The sequence below is a fragment of the Nesoenas mayeri genome (assembly GCF_963082525.1).
Source record: "Nesoenas mayeri genome assembly, chromosome: 20".
Taxonomy (NCBI): Eukaryota; Metazoa; Chordata; class Aves; order Columbiformes; family Columbidae; genus Nesoenas; species Nesoenas mayeri.
Window position 1 is genome coordinate 10,661,649 of NC_137569.1, and position 20,809 is coordinate 10,682,457.

A 20,809-nucleotide genomic window follows, 5' to 3' on the forward strand; every position below is an offset into this window, starting at 1 on the left:
CAGCTGCTTTGCGGAGGGGAAAGGACGAGTCGGGAGGTTTCGGTCGCTGGTGAGACGGGGCGGCTGGAGCTGACAGTTCTGCAGCTGCTCCAGCGAAACCAGCAGCACAGCCCGGCCTTGCCGGGGCGAATGACCGCCACAACCAGGCTGTCAAGTAACAGAGCGATGCTCAAAGGTAGAATGGGGAAAATACCCAAACATCCATGACCAAAACGGCTCAATTTTCAGGCAAAAAAACCCCAATTTGGGTTTGAAAGCTAACACAGCTTTAGCAATAGTAGAGAAGTGACCAGGGTCTAAATACAGAGCTTACGCTGCTCAGTTACTGTCCATTTAGACATTGTAGTAAATCTGTGTGTCCCACAGGTATCACCTTCATAGTTACAGTTGTAGGACACACAGACTAAGGCACAATGTGGTGTTGCTGTAGATACAGGAAACATGTTGATCCAGGTGCTTTTTGTCCCAGACATCAGTGATTTTTACAGCTCGCTATTCTGCTGATAGCTGTTAGGACAAGGTCGCCTTCCATTCCCGTTGCACTAAGACATGAAGGATTCAAAGTCAGTGCAGTTTAAATACTCCAGGACAAGTGAGCAATGTGAAAATCTCTAGTGCCCATCCAAATATCCTGCTAACATGGTAATGTCACTGCATAGCAAAGACTTGATGTTCGAACAAGGGCCCAGCATGCACTGACAGGGGCTTTAAAAAAACCCAAACACCGAACAAACCATACCAGTCAAACATCTAATATTTCTTTTAAGTTTGGAATTTCAAATGCTTCTGTTGACCCAATTCTGACCTTGCTACTTCTGCTGGAGCAGTGACTGATGAAGGCAGGAGCACCCAGAGGGGCAGTGGGGCAGCTCTCACCGTGGGGCACGAGCATCCCGTTCAACTTTGTGCCCAGAACCTCCCCTGAGCACCGGGATCCTTGTTCAGACGCAACACGGGTACAGCTCAGCCGGACTCACCCGGGCGCATCCCCCGCCGCTCTCCTCCGTCCCTCCTGAGCTTTACTCGGAAGGGATTTAGCCCCGCCATTCCGCTTTCCTGCCGTGGGCACATATGGCTTGTTTGTCCAGGTGTCCGTGTCCAGCCCCAGGTCAGATCTGCTGCGGTGTCTCCGCGCACACAACTTGTGCCTCTTGGAAACGCTGATATTTCCCTGACCCTCGCTCCCCGGCAGCCACACAGACCTGCCGCTCCTTCTCGTTGTGGATCAAAGGCACTAAGCCACCATCAGTGCTCCCTGATGGATACAACTCCTCTCAAGTGCTCCCTAATACGCTTTTATTAAAGCACGCAACTTGTGTAAGGAACTGCACAAACAAGTCAAACATTTGACTTGATCCATTTCCTGTTCATACAGAGAAAATTAACTGCAATTCCACATAATTATTTTAATTTTGCCAATACCTTTACTCTTCAAAATAACCAGGGAACACCTGCCCTGTAAATGACAAACCCAATGTGCTCTAAAACTGGAGCTGAGAGAAGCTGCTCAGGATTTAGTACCCAATGAAATGAATTACCCCTGCTCAAAGAGTTATATTACAAGACCAAAACAGAGCCCTGAAGTGAACAATACCTTGGCTTCTTCTGCCATTTTCTTGTCTTCATCTATCTCTTCAGCCTTGGCAACATAGTCCTCTCCTTGATGTTTCCGCCTCTTCTGCTTGGGGGCCATGAAGCCTTGAAGAAACTTCTTAACAACCCCAGCCTGGAGAGCGATCACACACTCTCCAAAATCCTTCAGGCTCTCCAGCGAGTACACCTGTTGGAAGAGCACGTGGTCACCAACAGCTCCAGGTTCCTGTCTGTGCTGTTTCAGGTGGGTCTGTCCTGTACGTGTGATACTCAACGCGGTGGTGGTATCTACCGCCCCGCTCATGGAATCAGCACGTTGCTTCTGCTGCAGTTCACACGCAGCTGAAGATCCTGCACGGCACAGCTCAGAGAAAAGCATTGTGCCTTGCAAAAAATCCCACCAATTCCCCCCAAAAACCTAAACCCGTGATGACCAAGCACTAAGCAATTCTTCTACTCCTTCACTGACTTTGCTTTTCTCCTCCTCTTAACACTTCTGGTCTCATCTACACAGGGAAGTCTCTGCAGCAACCCAGGTGCAGCTCCAGCGGAGCTCTGCCCATTGTGTGCTGCAGCAGGAGGAGCAGGCACTGGTCTCAGGAGCGGGTCCTCTACCCGCAGCAGATTGCTCTCTTCCTACAGACACCCAGCAGCGCTCACGTGAGTCGGGCTGACCTGCCACAGCGCTAAAAACCCACACTTCAGTTCCCTGCATGGTAACTTCCTTCTGCTGACACACCCATGGGCAGAACACCCTCCAGTCCTGGCACACGATCATCACCTCCAGCCTAAAGGGGTCTGAATTTATGAAAAATAATTCCAAAATTCCAAAATGAAAAACTGCTGTCTCAACAAGTCATGCTGGCTTTGCTGCAGAAGCTAAAAATTAGCCACAAAGAGCTCTGCTAACGCTCCATAAAGAAGTCTGCCACCAGATGAAGGGAACAGGACCATTTATCAGCTGTGCAGGACAACCAGCTCCAAAGTTATGACCCACCTCCACCAAAAGAACCGCAAGCCAGCAGCTGTGTCATCCTGAAATAATAGTTTGGAAAGAGAGGACACACAAGAAAACTGATTTTCCTGATCCTCTTTTCTGAGGATAACAAAAGACTCAAGACATTCACAGAAAGTATCAGCTTGTGTTCCTCTTGCTCGGTACCGCTTTGCCTGTTCACTCACTCTTGCTTCGTATTCTGGTGTCACATCGACGTATCCCAGCCCTCCTTTCTGCAGCCGAGTTGCAACCTCAATGAGATCGCTCCGGAGGTAGTTCAGCAGCTCCTGGTTGCCATCGCAGGATTTGAGGCCCAGGTTCTGTTTCCGAGCCAAATGGATAGAATGTGTGATGTCCTGATACCTGGAAAATCAAAAACAACCTTTGAACACACGCAGTGCCCTGGGACAGCGCCGCTATCCAGTGTCACCTGCATGCTCCACCAGCAGAACGTGCTTTGAGAGGTGGCTGAAGCACGTGGCAGCGCTGGCTCGGGGGGCGGAACAGCAACACCTCTGTTTCCAGTTGCAGTTTAAAGACTGATGGAACCTCCTCACAGTTTCAAGCGTTACCGACCAGGAACCTGCAGGCACTGCCCAGAAAAAGAGCAATTCCTCACCCGCAACATCCTCTCCCTCAGCACAGGCACCATCAGCGCCGAGCGCAGGACGCTGCCCCGACCTGGCCAGGCTGGTGCTGCGGATGTGACTGCACTGTGAGCTGGGGAAGGCGCCAAGGGAAGCAGCAGCCTCACCTCTTCTCCAGGCGCTCCTTCAGCTGGCTCTCGCGGACGCCCTGCGGGTGCAGACAATCCAGCAGCTCGTCCAGATCCTTCTGACTGTCACACAGAAACCTGCAAGATAAAACATGCACCAACACCAGCTCACTAACATATATCCAGGGCAAGACAATTACTGCTTCTCAATAGGTCACCAGTATTATTTGGGAGGGCTGACGAGTAACCTCCAGCAGAGCAAGGTGAAACATTTCCAGTAATGCTGGCATCAGCATTCTGAATCAGATGGGCCCCATTTCAAGGTCCCCAAATGTAGCCAGTTCCAGGGTAAGAAAAATAAAAACAAACTAAACGCAGAACTGATTTATAGATTTTTTTTTCCCCTCCTATTAAGTTTATTAAAACATCAGCATTTGAATTTAGTCGTGTACCCCAGGGATTAGATTTCCCCAAGCTGCACTCAGTTTAAGTGATCTGAGCGTCATTGCAGACGCACTAGAAAACATCAACACGCTCCACACTGCACAGCCTGGCAATCCAGTTGCTCTGCAGAGCCTGTGACGTTTGCCATGAACCCCAGCAGGCCGCGGGTTATCGAGGCCACGGCACCGCTCACACCGCGATGGTGACGGGCCGGCTCGGGAGCTGCAGAAATTCTCCTGTCTGAGTAGCTCACGTTAAGCTGAACGCTGAGATGCTGTATGTGAAAACCATGCTCATTAGCTTTAAACCTTTCTGCTCAGAAAGTCCGTCAGGACAGCAATGGCAATGGCTGAATGTAAAAGGGGAAAACTTCTGCAGAGTTCTCTACACAAGGCGTACAGTCAAGTTTTAATGATGGGCTGTAGATCTAGTTACAAGACAGCCAGAAATTCTGCGCTTTTCCTTCCCCCCCAACTCTGTTCTAGGATGTCATGGAACCTCCTCAGCTGATGGGGACAAGGATGCAATCTGACCCTCAGAGCTCATTTACACAAAATAAGACTAATTGCAACTCTTCCAGAAGACGATTGCTCCTCAGAAGAGGGGAGCCAGGGAACAGAAAAATCAGATTCGTGTGGAAACAATTACAAATGAGCACGATGTGACCCTTGCCAGCCACACAGGGGACTCCCGATCAGATTTTCTCCTTGAGCACAATCTCAGATGAGCCAAGCAACTAGAGAAAGATGCTGTTCTGGCCCCTCTTGGAATCACTGTATCCACAATGCTTATTTTTCAGTCCGAAATATCTACTAAATATCATCTTTGAAAAGAAAATATTTCAGAGTTCTAGTTTGCTCATATTGGGGGAACAGCCTCACAGTTGGTGTTCAGTCAGAAAATAAATTACTCTAATAAAACACTGGATTGATTTAAAAATGGAAGAAAGATCAATTCTTGCCAGTGATCTGCTCCAGTGCACTCCAGCCCCGCAGCGCAGCCTCACCTCCCACAGCGGGATTCAACCTTTCGGTCACCCAGAGAAACGGGGCAGGGCGGCTCAAACACGTCCCAGCACCGGAGCCAGCACAGGCACCGCGGCAGCACCAGTGACGGACCAGGGGCTGGGCAGGGGGCACAACAGACACTCACACACACCTGTGACAGTACAACCTGCCTTTTTCTTATGGATGCCACGTACGGTGACAGATTAGATTCCTGCATTCACTGGCGGGTCGACACACAGACCACTGCAAGGACAAGCATTTCTAAGGCTACTGGACTTCTGCTAAATACAGGGAAACATCTCTACAATATTCGGTATCAAATTGCTTCCAAACCCTGGAGGCCAATCTTGGGATTGGTTCTAAACCATATTTCAGCAGGAAGAATCCGTCACAACGGCATAAACCAAGCTTCCAAACAGCCCACCTGCAGACACCCAGCAGAGGACTCCTCAGGCGTGGTGAGGAGGTTGCCCAGGTCATGGTAAACCAACACCGGTCACTGCTGCCCATACACTACGGCATCCAGCTGTAGTCAGCAATAGGACAAGGGGCCATGGGCTTAAACTCTGCCAGGGGAAATTTAGGCTGGATATTAGGAAGAAATTCTTTACAGAGAGAGTGGTCAGGCATTGGAATGGCTGCCCAGGGAGGTGCTGGACTCGCTGTCCCTGGAGGTTTTTCAAGTGAGGTTGGACATGGCGCTTAGTGCCATGATCTAGTAAACAGACTAGAGTTGGACCAAGGGTTGGACTCGATGATCTCTGAGGTCTTTTCCAACCCAGTCGATTCTGTGATTCTGTGATTCTGTAAAAGAGCTCAGACCATGCCCGAGTGTCCTCAGCCTTCCCTCACGGCTGCAAATCTAAAGGGGGAACTCCCTGCACAGTTTCGCCTTATTGTAAATGTGAACAGGCACTGGAAAGAATCAGTAAACGGCGCTTGGATTCCCCAGTGTTCTGTGGTTGGGGGAAAGACAACACAGGCTGCTGGGCAGCGTGAGAAAGCAGAGATCAGCCTTGGGAGACAGCGAGGGGTAAGCCTGGCACGACTCCATTCCTGCTGAAAAGGAAGTGGGACAGGGAAGGGAGAACATGTGCACCAGGTACCTCAGTTCTCCCAGTGTGCCCTGAGAGTCAAATTGGGATTTCTGGGAGAGCAAACTGATCTAAATCAGCTTGAACTCAAATGGGCAAAACACTAACACATCAAAAGGAACCTGTGTTAGTTTGACTGGTGACACCACTCGGTGCTGCCACAGCTCCCGGGTCCCGACCCAGCTCCACACACTCCTTGACCTGAAGGAACAACCTCCAGCTCCAGCTGGGGCTCAACCAGCGTGGGACTGGGGCATGAACACAGTAAGACAGGGCTGGTGTTTAAATGGGGGAGGCAACAGGGCTGTGACCTTGTGGGTCTCGATAAGAGGGAGGGAAAGGGAACTGGTGCCTGGACACAGGTTAATAACACAGTCCAGAGTGATGGGAAAGACACCTGTGGGAGAGTGAAGACCAGATGGAGGGTTTCAAACTGACCCAAAGCGGGAGGTCCTGACTGGGGTAAGAGCTTCCTGCATCCCTAAATAACAGCTGGGATGCTGTTCTCACATTTCTGCAGCACAAGCCAGCAGACTGGTCAGCAATGGAAACTGAAGAGAAATAGCACAAGCATCAAGTAAAAGCTCTCAGTACTCACTGAAGCTGAATATCCCTCCCTGTTCTGGGGTATGGGCTGTGAGGTACAGCAAGAAAGAGAAAATCAAAGAATCACAGAATGTCCTGAGCTGGAGGGACCCACCAGGATCATGGAGCTCAACTCCTGTCCCTGCACAGGACACCCCACAGGTCACCCCGTGTGTCTGAGGATGGTGTCCAGTCTCTTCTTGAGCACTGTCAGGTTGGGGCCGTGACACCTCCCTGGGGAGCCTGTTCAGTGTCCAGCACCTCTGGGTGAAGAACCTTTTCCTCATGTCCCACTGACCCTCCCTGGCACATCTGCTGCCGTTCCCTGGGCTCTGTCACTGTCCCAGAGCAGAGCTCACCCTGCCCCTCCTGCTCCTGCTGAGGAACCTGCAGCCCATGAGCTCTGCCCTCAGTCTGCTCTGCTCCAGCTGAGCAAACCCAGGGACTGCAGCCGCTGCTCATCCGGCTTCCCCTCCAAACCTTCACCAGCTTCGCAGCCTCCTCTGGACACTCTGCAGTAGCTTTGTCTCCTTTTCTCCTGCGTCCCAGCCCTGCACACAGTGAATGCTGCAGGTGAGGCCGCCCCAGCGCAGAGCAGAGCGGGAAAGGTGTAAAACCTGGACTGCAGAGCAGGGAATGAAGAAATGGAGAGAACAAGGTCTGGGGGAGCCCAGGATCAACACCTGCGCGGGGGGGCTGGTGTAAACAGGGGAGCTCCATCTGCAGAACTCAGGTGTGAGATGGACTCTGCCAGCACCCACCCGGGTGACTCACACCATCTGCCGAGGGCACCCACTGTACCAAACTGTATTCCTGACACATGAGGAACAACCGAGTTACTCTGTAGAGATGCCACTATTTCCAAAGTCCAGCTGCTTTCTGACCAGGATGAACGATAAGTCTCCTGCATGCTGATATACTGCAAAAGTTGTGATCAACCCATGGTTCGTGCTGGACAGACGGATACAGCTCACAAAGCACCATGGAACGGATAGAAGAGTTTTTCAGGGACCATGTGCCCAGAAGCTTTGAATGGGGAGATTTTTTAACAAGCATCAAGACCAGTGAAAGTGGCGCACAATGTTAGCAAGGGGACTGGTCCATCCATCTGGAGAAGACAGAAGGAATCAAACATTTATGATTCTGAATGAGAACAATGATTCAGCCCCTGCACTTCCAGGACAGAACACTGCACCCTCTTCTTTTTGGGGACAAAGTACTGAAAGCAGAAACCACTTCCATGAGATACTGTTTCTGTAGCTCTTGGCAGAAATATGGAGCCTATTTCCCTCTGCATCCATGTGCTACCAACTCCTGTCCTCGAGGAGAAGAGGGACAGGACTGTGAAATACAACCATTCGTGGAGTTCATTTCGTGTTCATTTCAAAGTTTCATAAATCTAAGTGTAATGGGGTAAACTAAAGATGCTCTCCATGCACTGTAAGGCTACTGTCAATCCCATGGTAGATGTACTACTTGATAAAAGAGACAGACAGTAGCAGTTAAAGCAGAATGCAAAGAAATGCAACTTCCAATGCACCACACGCTATCATGAGTTATAGCTGAACCAGCCCTTGTATCCAAACAAGAGAAGTTGCAGATATCCAAGGATTTCAGCGTGGTCTCAGGGCTCCTCAGGCTGCACAAGGACAACCTGCAAAAGGCAGCCGAGAAGGAGACTCCTCCATAACCATCCACGCCCACAGGCGTCCTTGAGACTGGAGGGATCAACGGCAACGGCCACCGAGAGAGATACCGTAACAGGATTTCCTCCGAGAGAAGCTCTAGTTACTGGCTCTCCCCTGAAATAACAGCTCTCAGGTTGTCACCGGTGTTTTGTGGAAGCTTAGCGCTCCGGGTGACAGCTGTCAGACAGGCACTGAGCGAACAGGCCTTCTGCAGCTCCAGAGCTTTAGAGAACAGTCTGTCAGCTGAAGCAGCTTAGTGCTGATCTGCGGAATGGCTCTGGGTGGCCCTGTCAGGAGACACCCACACAGACAGCGCAGAACGCGGAGGTAGAAGTGGTCACATTTCCTTTGCAAAGCCGCCCCGTGTCCCCGCTCACCCGGGGGGCGTGAGGGCCCCGTCGGGCTCGGACCTGCCCTGGGGTTTCATTCACCTCAGTCCCCTGACGTGGCCAAGTCGCACAGTTGAACAACGCACGCAGGTGAAAACCAGCGGTGCTGGGATGGTTATCAGTGCCAGGACGGTTATCGGTGCCAAACCTGACAGAAATCAAAGGCCTTGTAGCACAAGAGCCAGGCCAAATAAACCCAGACTCACCTGGCTCACTGTGTTATTTCTGAGTGGCAAAGAGCAGAGCAGCCACACAAGGACACTGCTTCGATTTGCCCCTATGGATTTCGACATCTTTGGAGGACCCCTGTGTGCCAGGACAGGGATATTTGTGTTTGACACTCCCCAGGGAGCTCCTCTTTTGACGATTTGTCCAACTGGGGCTTCGAACAGCTATGAATTGGAAGATCCCGAGCTGGGGGTGGCGGCGAGTCGCACACGTGGGCTGGACAATGCGGAGCAGCACTTGCCTCCTTGTTTCAGAACCGCCCTTTGCTGGTTTAATTTTCAGTTCTTTTTTCTGTATCATAAGAAAATCCTCTTTCTTTAGACCTCCCCATTCTCCTCTAGCATTGCTCTCCATCCATCCCACCACTGAACACACAAGAGTATTTCTATAGTTTTTCACAGTTCTTGGGCAGTTATTCACTCATGAGAACAGCTTCCCGCTTTATCCTCCGCAGGCCTTGCAGCAACAGGTCTCGTGAAGCACCATTGTTCCCCAAGGTAAAAGAAATATTTTGCCCTTGGTCTGCACTTCAGTTTATAATTTTTTATTTCCTCCATTTAGACTCAGTTTTTAAGTAGACATTCTCACCTCTAATAGCTTCCTTGTCCTGCCGTGAACCGTACTGAGAACGTTCTTTCATCATTGCTGCTGCTTGGTTTCCAAGTTTTCTCAAACCTCTGTTTCACAGGTAAGAGGCAGCACTTGCTTTGCCCATCTAGTACAGAAACTTCAAGACAATCTCTTTGAAAGCATTTTAGGCTTCTGGCTGCCATTTAAGACATTTTTTCTTAACAAGTTGCTTAATTTTTGGTTTTGTTGCTCCCTTTTTAAAAAATAGAATACTGCATACTCTAGTCACTTCTTACAAAGCAGCTCTTAGTAACAGAATTTAATTCAGCTCTGAAAGTGTGCGCGACCTGGTTGACAGAGCTGCTGTTCCCCTCCAGAGCTGTCCTGCCTCTGCTCCCCCTCTGACCTCTGTCATCATAGAATCACAGAGTGGACTGGGTTGGAAAAGCCCTCAGAGATCATCCAGTCCAACCCTTGGTCCAACTCCAGCCCATTGACCAGATCATGGCACTAAGTGCTGTGTCCAATCTCAGTTTACAAACCTCCAGGGCCGGTGAGTCCAGCACCTCCCTGGGCAGCCATTCCAATGCCTGACCACTCTCTGCACAGAATTGCTTTCTAATCTCCAGCCTCAATTTCCCTTGGCAGAGTTGCAGCCCATGGCCCCTTGTCCTATTGCTGATGCCTGGGAGAAGAGTCCAATCCCCCCCTGGCTAGAACTGCCCTTCAGGTAGTTCTAGAGAGTGCTGAGCTCAGCTCTGAGCCTCCTCTTCTCCAGACTAAACAAGCCCAGCTCCCTCAGCCTCTCTCCATAGGGCTTGTGCTCAAGTCCCTTCCCCAGTCTTGTTGCTCTTCTCTGGACCCTCCAGCACTTCAATCTCTTTCCTGAGCTGAGGGGCCCAGAACTGAACACAACACTCCAGGTGTGGCCTCCCCAAAGCAGAGCACAGGGGAAGGATCACTGCCCTTGTCCTGCTGACCACGCTGGTTTGGATACAGGACAGGATACCATTGGCCTTCTTGGCCACCTGGGCACACTGTTGGCTCATGTTGAGCTTCCTGTCCATTAGTATCTCATCATGTTGTTGAGCTGCCTGACGGAGCAACTCAACGCTGCAATATCTAATATTATGCTTTTTCAAGTTCAGCCTGGAATTGCAAGTTTTAGGCATTCTGTGTTACTTCACTCATCTGATTTGGCTCTACATTGCCTTCACTTTACAGCAATATGCAGTATTAGTTTAAGCTACTGTTTTCCTTATATAATTTGACTTTTTACTGGAACACATCTGTGCAAGGAAGGAGTATCAGAGCAGAGAGAACCTCCCTGGGGATCACACTGGCCTCTACTATTTCCTGCTCAGCCCCACTCCCCAGGAAAGCCCAACTGCTTCAATTTTGGCCACGTGCAAAGGACCAGACTGAAAAAGGGGTGAGATTTGTCACGGCAATACTTGTGGGAAGGAAGGCACGCACACAACTCCACCAGCAATGAAACAGAAGGGTTAGAGCAATCCAAAGCCTCAGCACGCTGTGCCGATGGTTTAGAGGAATCAAGACATCCACAAATTTCAGTTTCTTCGGCAGTTCCTGGTGGGGAAGCAGGAACAGCCTCACTAAGGCCGTTCTGAGGTGCAGCAGTGGAACCGCAGAGCCACGCTCACAACTGGGGATGTTATCAAAGACCAAATGTGGAAAATTCTGAGGGAAAGTCAGTGCTAGCACAGGAGCTGCACGAGCAAGAACATTTGGACAGTTACTTCTCAGCGTTATCTAAAAATAAATAAAACGCAGAATCCTTCCCAGGCAGTATAGAGGATGAAGCTGTAGCCAGTATGTTCTGGCATAAGGACACCACTGATCACTCCCCACCACACGGGGCAACAGCCAACACAGGAGATTTTCTTGGAGGGTAACAGACATCGGTTGGGGCAATTACTGGAGCAGGTCACAATCAAACCCGTCAAAGGCAGAGTGTTTATATTTGATTCAGTTAGAAGACATGGTGGCTACTGCTTGGCTTTGGGAAGTGTTAAAGGGATAACAGGCTGTCAACATGAGAGAATAATTTTGCTAAGCTACAATTATCAGTAGCAACAAAAGTCAATTCCACGCTGTGGTGCTAGAGGAGAACAAATGGACACGAGCAGAGTCTGCGGTGCGGCCCGGGGGACAGGGACGAGGAGCTGGGGACACCGCACGTCTCACAGGGGCCGTGAACACGCGGGGCTCAGCCCTGGCTGCAGAGATCTCAGTGGAGATCTGAATTTCATGAGCCACAATTGAGGTCTGCTGAGATGAACCACGAAAGAAAATCTAGACACACTCAGCTAAGTCACTGCTCCCCAACTCCTCCTTTTTTTTCCCTTTCCTTTTTTTTTTTGGTTAAAAAATTACACTTACCAATACTGGAAAAAAGCACACACCAGTCCTTCTAAATTAACAATCTTCTGAATATAAAATATTTAAAAAGCAATACATCAAAGTAGCATTTTACCAGCTTAATTCATACAAGCTTTAGGTCTGATGGATTACATTGCCTGCAGTGGTTTCACTGGCTCTGACTGGCTGCTCTTCCAGCCATCAGCAGGGCCTGCCAAACGAAACCTGTCTGGTTCCCTCCACCTCTACGCTTTGAGCACTTTGCAGCGATAGAAGCACGTTTACCATAAGTTCTGTCCCTGCTTGGGGGTGGTGGTCTCGGCGGGCAGGTCGGCGGCGTGCGCGGCGCGGTGGAGCTTGCTCAGTCTGCCGTCCGCGCTCTTCCGCTTGTCTGCAACACAAGAGCACAAGCTCAGAGCTGATCTCGTTCACCTTCCTCCTCTGAGAGTGCTTTACTTTGCAAAAACTAACCTACCTCCAGTTCAGCGTTTATATTCAGCACCTAGGCCAGCAATGCATTTGTCAGCGAAAACTAATCCAGCATCAGCTTGCTAAAATACACCATATATTCATTTATAGAAATACAAAAAAAATAGTGGATTTTTCAAGAAATTACTGCACATACTATTTCAAATACATTAAACTAGTTTTACTTTTTAGCTACACATTGTCAAAGCACTTTTAGAACTGAGTCACAAATAGGATGTATTTGCATTTCTGAGCACCTTGTCACAGCAGTCAGACACAAATTTAAACCCTTGCTGATTTAAGCCTTTGCATGTTAAGTTTCAAAAGGAATGTGCTGAAATCTTGCACATTAGCTGAGTAAACAGACAGGCAGCACTTGAGGAATTAATGCAGCTGGAAGCAGCTGGTGCACAGGAACACAACCGGCTGATATTTGATAAAGTTCACATAATAACATACACCCATGAAGGGTCACTGAATGACACCACCTCCAGCTCAGCAAGTCACAAAGATGCAGACGACTGGGTGAGGCATCACAGTGCGTGTGCCCTGCTCCCTTCTTCTCCAGATGTTTGCTCTGACCACTGTCTAAACCAAAACCACTAGGCGAGGGTTCTGGTTTAACTCCCAACAGCCTCTCGTGCAGCGGTGCTGCAGATGGAGTCAGTGTCAGCCTGCGATGCTCCAGGAGCAGGAGGCGATGAGGATTAACACTGCAGCTGCAGTCAGGTCACAGCACACTCTCCTGTACCCAGAACTATTGCCACATACACGTGCTGAGTTTCCCTCCCCACAGACTGATTTCTGTGCATGTCCACGTTCTCCCTGCAATGCCCCAACCACCCAGACTCCAAGTCAGCTAGAAAATAACAGAGGACATACTAGAACTTCAGCTTATCATGGCACCTCACCCGCATGCTGGCTGCAAGGTGAGGACACGTACAAGAGGGCTGTGTGCCACAACAGCTGCAATCAGCAAAGCCACAGGGATCTAGAGGACTGACCTGCTTGATACCTCACAGATTAACCCGGGAGTCTTACCAACAGCAGAGCATCAGCATGGTGACGGACAGAATCACAGAACCAGTTTGGTTGGAAGAGACCAACCATTCCCCCACCCCTGGCACTGCCCCATGTCCTGAGAACCTCATCTCCGTCTGTCCAACCCTCCAGAGATGGTGACTCCAGCACTGCCCTGGGCAGCCTGTTCCAATGCCCCACAGCCCTTTGGGGAAGAAATTGTTCCCCAGATCCGCAATAACAGCGAGGACACCCTCACTCTCCAGTGCACAACTGGCTCTTTCTCCAGGACGCCTGGCATGGCAGGGTCAGAGCAAACCAGAGGGATTAGCCCATGACTGACATCGAGCCGGCTGCTTCTAAAGGCGGTGGTATCCTGCGGGATGCTGCGGGCAGAGGGACTCTGCAGGCAGTTCTCAGGACCTGCAGCCGTGGGGGATCATCATGAGCATCAGCCTCTCCTGTGTGCAGGCTTCTTGAGTTTAAAGAAGGCTTAAATCAGAGTTTCCCCATGAAAACACTCAGACTGGACAGTTCTCTTACATTCATTAATCCATCCTTACAGACAACAAAGGAAATACCCATGCAGAAGCAGGCTGATCATACCTCCCGGGCTGCAGTCCTTTTTAAAATCATCTTTTTTCTGATGGGAAAGGGTGAATCTGTAGTCTATGCTGTCATGCACCCAGCCTTTCTCAATGAACAAGCCAGGAACTTCATCCGAAAACAGCCAATACCTGTAGGAAACACGCATTAGCAGGTATCCATCTCCTCTTCTGCCTAGTTACACATGTCCACTTTTATTTGCAGAGGGGAGAAGCATCTGTGTGCTTGACTCAATAAAAACTGAATGCATGTGTATCTTTCTATTAGCACAGTTGAGAAACACGAAAAGCTTTAATTAGAATTCATCCTAAAAGTATTCCCGTGAAAAAAAACATTAAAAAAAAAGGAGATGCTATAAATGAGCAGGTTCTTGAGCAGTGATGGCAGCACTTGCAGCTCCACCAGCTTGTGGATCCTGACCCCTGCAGAAGGCCTCAAGAAGCTGCTCCGTAAAGCAGCAAAGGCCGTTACACTAGTGTGCTGGTTTGACTGAAAATGGGTTCATTTTCTCCATGCAGTTAGAAACCTTTCTTTTTCATAGCTAGCATGCTCATTATTTGGAGGTAGTTTAAGAACAAGCAGATAACAGCACGGGACAGAGTTAATGTTTTGAATTGCTCTGGTCGGAGAGCCAAGGACACTCTGAGCTCTGCCCACAGGGTGAGGCAGCGAGGAAGGGGATGGACGGACAGAGTTGGACTGGCACGCAGGCTGATCAGTAAGAGTATTCCAGCCCATTAGCATCATGCTAATTGTTTAAGAGAAGTCAGGACCTTCCGGGTTGCTCTCTCTCCCTCTCTTGCTCTGGAGCGCAGCCAGGGGAGTTTGGTTGGGATGTTTAGTTCGGCCTTTTGCCGCTCTGCAGAGGTCTCTGGGCTTTTCTGCCTTTTCACTTTCTCTCTTTTGGATGCGCTGTTCAGGACTGGGGCATCGCTTCCTGGGCCTGGCTGCTTGGTGCGAATGGAGTTCATGGGGAATTGCCTTGAGTATTTTCTATTTCTATTTTATATCTATATTTACTAGTAGTATATTAGTATTTTGTTATTTTATTAAACTGTGTTTATCTCAATCCAAGTTTCTCCCCCCCATGTCGATTCTCTCCCCTGTCGGGGGTGTGGGAGGTGGTGAGTGAGCAGCTGTGTGGTTGTATTGCCAGCTCAGATTCAACCACCACAACTCAATATCCACAACCCTCTCACCTCTGCTCTCCCCACAGCTCAGCACCCAGGGACTCCTCTCAATACCCTCCACACCAATCGCTTCTTGGGGGCTGCGATCTGATCAAGCTCCTCTGGACCACTTCCCTTCCCACCTGTTATGATTACGGTCAGTGCCAATTGGAGTCCTGCGCATCACCAGCTTCGCTTTGGCGATTCCATCCTGGAAGGTTTTCTCAGCTGCAGCCTTATGCTTCCGGATTCTTTCTTCCTCTGCTTCTTTCTCCATCCTCACTGTTGAAATTAGCATAGAGGAGCATTAGCTTTCTTTTATTGTATCCAGTCATCAATATTCTATTTCGTTTTACTACACTATTAGGGTAAAAAAACCCCAACATATATATATATGTGACTTTAGTTACTATTCCTTTAGCACTGCCATTCATCCTTTATCTTACTTTCCATCCACCATTCTAGAAAAAAACTCAAGAATTATTAAGAAGTCACAGAATCCTGGAATGTCAGGGGTTGAAGGGCCCTGGAAAGCTCATCCAGTGCAATCCCCCCATGGAGCAGGAACACCCAGATGAGGTTACACAGGAAGGTGTCCAGGCGGGTTGGAATGTCTGCACAGAAGGAGACTCCACAACCCCCTGGGCAGCCTGGGCCAGGCTCTGACACCCTCACCCCAACAAGTTTCTTCTCAAATTTAAGTGGAACCTCCTGTGTTCCAGTTTGCACCCATTGCCCCTTGTCCTGTCACTGGTTGTCACCAGAAGAGCCTGGCTCCATCCTCCTGACACTGCCCCTTTCCATATTGATCCCCAGGAATGAGTCACCTCTCAGTCTCCTCCAAGCTAAACAGCCCCAGCTCTCTCAGCCTTTCCTCACACGGGAGATGCTCCGCTCCTTTCATCAAAATCAAAGCATAAGGATGAACTGGGTTGAGGAAAGTTTGCAGAAAAATTGACCGGAGAAGTTAGTCCTTATTACTATATCTCATTCTAGACCAACGAAGCAGCATCCATTGCTGTGCAATTCCCTACAACAGGCTCAAAGTTCTTTAACCACAGGTCGGTATCCAGCAGGACTCCCGCTCTGGCCTCGGCCTGGGGGTGACACCAGATGTGTCACCTGCATTTCTCACCACAGTCATGGAGATGGTCTCCACCTGCCCCAAACCAGAGCTGGCACAAGAGGCTCTTCCAGGCACCAGAGTCTCCCAGCAGTGACCAAGTCACACCTCCTGCCAGCTCCCACTGTCCCAGCCACGCTGGCATGTGGAAGAGCATTAAAACAGAAACCTCACGTTTCCCACTCATGACATGAGTATTGGAATTTCACCAGTTCTCAATATCTATGGCTGTTGGCAAAGAAGAAGGGAAGAAACGCAGGCAATGGCCTAAATCCTGGCATCGTGGACTCCTTGGTGAGAGTTTTACAAAATAAAACTTGTAATTTTCCATCTCTAGGTAAGGAGCAAGAGGCAAGGCAGCTTCTGCCAAGAGACAAAGCACTAAGGCCAACAGGATTTATGCTTCTCCTCATGGTTCAACAGTCTCTCTACACAGAGCAGGTGTATGTTCACCAAGAACTGCCTGAACAAAAAGGAACAAACACCAAACTGCGCCACGCTGGCTCTTCAGAGCCTGATGCAACAAAACCCTCGCTGGTTCACAACCTGCACAAAAGGCTCTGGGCCACTTTCTTCTGTGTCCTGAGAAAATTGGTGGAAAAGAATAAAAAGGAGGAAGAAATCAAACTTTGTGTTAGAGAGGAGGGTTTGAAGCAGATGGAATGAGAGCTCATGGAAGGCTGTGGAGCGGGGCAGGTGAGCGCGAGCAGGCACAGGCTGGGCGCCGCCTGCTGTCCCAGCCTCACTGGGACTGTTCCACTACCTGCTCTTCCTCCTGCAGCCACTTTCTGTACCACGACAGGTTTGGTAACACTTGATTAGTAAATACCTGGTAAGCCTCTGAAGCCCTGCCAGTGTAATCAATCCCGACTGATCAGAGGCGACACGCTGGAAAACACACCCTTGAAGTTGTTACACCAACACTATATATCAGCTTTTATATAATAATATACCAACAATATAGCAACTTGCAGTAATTGCAGCATGGCAAAACGTCCCGTTAATCCGCAGGTGCCAGACGCGGCAGCTGCACAACCCGTGTCTGTGAATGTCGGCTCCTCCCTGAAGCTGACGGCCTCCCCTCGGCCAACAGTCGGGACAAGCAGCAACAGCCGCTCTCAGAGCGCCCAATCCTCGTGTCACCCAACCCCGAGTCTCACAAACCACAGACCCCGTGCTGCCCGAGCGCTGTTCTCACCCTCCACACACACAGAGGTGACATGATGTCCCCAGGATTTCTGTCCCTGACACCTCCCCAGGACTCGCTGCCACCACCTGACACCAGCACAAGGTCCAGTTCCCTCCTCGGCCAATGCTCCAACCAAATCCAGCTGCCAGCAACCTCTGCAATGCCGAAACCACGGGATATCGTGGGGACCAATGAGACAGGGATCCTCTCTACGCAGCTTCAAGTGCCACTGAACAGAGTCTGGTCCATCCTCTGACACCCACCCTGAGCTATTGATCCCATTGATCAGATCCCTCTCAGCTTCTCTTCTCCAGCTCAACAGCCCCAGCTCTCTCAGTGTCTCCTCATCACAAAGATGCTCCAGACCCCTCAGCATCTCTGTGTCCCTCTGTCGGATTCTCCAGTAATTCCTTGTCCTTCTCAAACTGGGCAGCCCAGCACTGGACACACAACTCCAGATGTGGCCTCCCCAGGGCAGAGCAGAGGGGGAGGAACAACCTCCCTGACCTGCTGGTCATGCTCTTCCTCACACACCCCAGGTACCATTGGCCTGGGCCACAAGAGCACGTTGTTGACTCATGATTAACCAGTTGCCCAAGAGGACTCCAAGGTTCTTCTCCACAATGCTGCTTTCCAGCAGGTCCACCCCAACCTGTACTGGTGATGGGGGTTGTTCCTCCCCAGGTGCACGACCCCGCTCCTTCCCTTGTTGACCTTCTTGAGGTTCCTCTCCACTCAACTCTCCAGCCTGCCCAGGTCTCTGGATGGCAGCTCAGCCTCTGCTGTGTCGGCCCTTCCTCCCAGTTTGGTACCAGCAATCTTGCTGGTCTCTTCATCCAGGTCACTGATGAACAGGTTGAACAGGACCGGACCCAGTGCTGACCCCTGGGGAACCCACTGACTACAGGCCTGAACCAGACCCTGCACCGTTGATCACAACCCTCTGGGCTCTGCCATCCAGCCAGTTCTTGATCCATCTCACTGTGCATTCATCCAGCCCACACTTCCTGAGCTTGTCTGTGAGGAGGTTGTGAGGGATGGTGTCGAAAGCCTTGCTGAAGCCAAGAGAGACAACGTCCACTGCTCTCCCCTCATCTATCCAGCCAGTCATATCATCATCGAAGGTCATCAGGTGGGTCAAACATGATTTCCCCTTGGTGAAACCATGTTCACTACTCCTGATAACCTTATTTTCTTCCACATGCTTGGAGATCACATTCAGAATGAGCTGTTCCATCACCTTTCCAGGGATGGAGGTGAGGCTGACCGGCCTGTAGTTTCCTGGGTTGTCCTTCTGGCCCTTTCTGAAGGCTGGAGTGACTCTGGCTTTCCTCCAGTCCTCAGACACCTCTCCTGTTCTCCGCGACCTTTCAAAGATGATGGAGAGTGACTTTGCAATAACATCTGCCAACTGTCTCAGCCCGTGCGGGCGCATCCCACTGGGGCCCACGGCTTTGTGGATCTCCAGCTTGCCTAAACGATCTCTAAGCCACTCTTCCTCAACCAAGGGAAAGTCTTTCTTTTACTCATACACCAAAACTGTTCAATCAAAATGAGAACAAAGAACCCAAAGCAAAGGGTTCCTCCCCACAGCTCATCCGCACGTGTGACAGCAAGCTGCCCTCGGCTGGCACGCTCGTCCCCAGCGGGCGCCATCACCGTATCACCGCGCGGCTCCCCATCCTCCTCCAGCCTGCATGGAGCTGCCGCTTCACAGAGCCACACGGCAAAGAACACCCAGTAAGTGCTGCAGTAACGTGGAAATGGAAGTGACTCGACTTTTACTATCAAGAAAATACAGATATTAATGACATTATCTCAACAGGAAGTTCTGTGCTGATTTTTTTTTAAGAAAGAACAACAAAAAAACCATTTATGGTTCTTTGCACTGGGTTCTTTTTGGAGCTTGGTAGCACTGGCTGCAACCCTGCTAGGTTTAAGCTGAAAGAGGTGAGTGCTCCTGGTAGCGAAGAGTAGTGAAAAGAAACCTGCTCCTGCTACCAGAGTAGTGAAAAGAAACCTCTGACTGTGAGATAGATCTACAGAGAGATATATATGTAAAAGAGTAGTTGCTGACAAAACACCTATTGCACAATGGGTCATATAATATACGTATTAATACAATATTGTGTGTGCATATACACATATATATATATGAACTACTGCACAAATAGGTGTTTTGTCAGCAACTACTCTTTTACTTCTCTCAGAGACATAATACTATTAAACACAAATGCACCTGACGTGGTGCGAGAGCCATTCTGCTGCCAAAGGCGCAGAGGCCGTGCAGCAGCACAGACACGCTCTCCCTGCGGTTATCAGAGCTGCTTCCTCACGCCGAACCCAACCAGGCCTGACGTCCTGATCAGCTCAGCTCTGAGCTGCTGACCCCACTGCCCCAGCCACCATCAGCACTGACCGAGCTCTGTGGTACTCTGAAGGTACCTTTACACCTGGGAGCCATGCTGAAGAGTGAAACACAGCCCTGGGTGCCCAAAATGTTGGGGTTTGTTGCATGGGAAGCAAGCAATATGAATTCAAACCTTAATGAAAAGCTCACTCCGTCCTTCCCTGCCAGAGAGACCCAGTTTGCTGTGTGGAGTTCAAAAGAATGAATCAAACCTCCCCAGCAAGCAAGAAAAGTGATTCTTATCTCCATCCATGTAACATTGCTTTTCTTCATAGAATCATAAATGTCCTGAGTTGGATGGACCCACCAGGCTCATGGAGTCCAACTGCTGTCCCTGCACAGGACACCCCACAGGTCACCCCGTGTGTCTGAGGACGTTGTCCAGTCTCTTCTTGAACACTGTCAGGTTGGGGCCGTGATACCTCCCTGGGGAGCCTGTTCAGTGTCCAGCACCTCTGGGTGAAGAACCTTTTCCTCATGTCCCACTGACCCTCCCTGGCACATCTGCTGCCGTTCCCTGGGCTCTGTCACTGTCACAGAGCAGAGCTCACCCTGCCCCTCCTGCTCCTGCTGAGGAACCTGCAGCCCATGAGCTCTGCCCTCAGGCTGCTCTGCTCCAGCTGAGCAAACCCAGGGACTGCAGCCGCTGCTCATCCGGCTTCCCCTCCAAACCTTCACCAGCTTCGCAGCCTCCTCTGGACACTCTGCAGTAGCTTTGTCTCCTTTTCTCCTGTGTCTCAGTCCTGCACACAGTGAATGCTGCAGGTGAGGCCGCCCCAGCGCAGAGCAGAGCGGGACAATCCCCCCTGCCCGGCTGGCCATGTTTGTGCTTCATATGTAATCAGTACAAACTATTAAGTGAGAACAGGGAGCATCCCAAGCAGTACTGTCCAAACTGTGTTTCATTTTGCAGCAAAATCTTACCAGAAACTTGATATCAAACAACTGGACATGGCAAGAACCAGGGCCCAGAGCCCCTTCAGCCCCAGCACATTAGATAGCTGGTGTTTTGTTTGCTGCTGGAGAAGCAGGACAGCACTCCACATCTTCAGCAGTTTCTTGACACTTCTGAGACTCACAGTTCTAACAGCTCTGAAAGATCTGTCTGCACTCAGTGTGAGGCGCGGTTGTA

General features: G+C 50.2%; 1 protein-coding gene across 5 annotated transcripts in view; it reads right to left on the reverse strand.

Annotated features, from left to right (window-relative positions):
* Positions 1 to 20,809, reverse strand: part of BAZ1B (bromodomain adjacent to zinc finger domain 1B) — a 53,015-nt gene that overhangs the window by 12,578 nt on the left and 19,628 nt on the right. For all 5 annotated transcript variants that reach the window (XR_013923087.1, XR_013923088.1, XM_080356941.1 and 2 more), the window contains exons 8-13: positions 15,099 to 15,237; positions 13,787 to 13,917; positions 11,978 to 12,083; positions 3,345 to 3,443; positions 2,776 to 2,953; positions 1,595 to 1,780 (exon numbers count right to left, since the gene is read on the reverse strand). Coding sequence is in view for 3 of the 5 variants with exons in the window: in XM_080356941.1 (XP_080213067.1) it covers positions 1,595 to 1,780; positions 2,776 to 2,953; positions 3,345 to 3,443; positions 11,978 to 12,083; positions 13,787 to 13,917; positions 15,099 to 15,237 (839 nt within the window). In the remaining 2 variants the exon portion in view is untranslated. The remainder of the gene's footprint in view (positions 1 to 1,594; positions 1,781 to 2,775; positions 2,954 to 3,344; positions 3,444 to 11,977; positions 12,084 to 13,786; positions 13,918 to 15,098; positions 15,238 to 20,809) is intronic.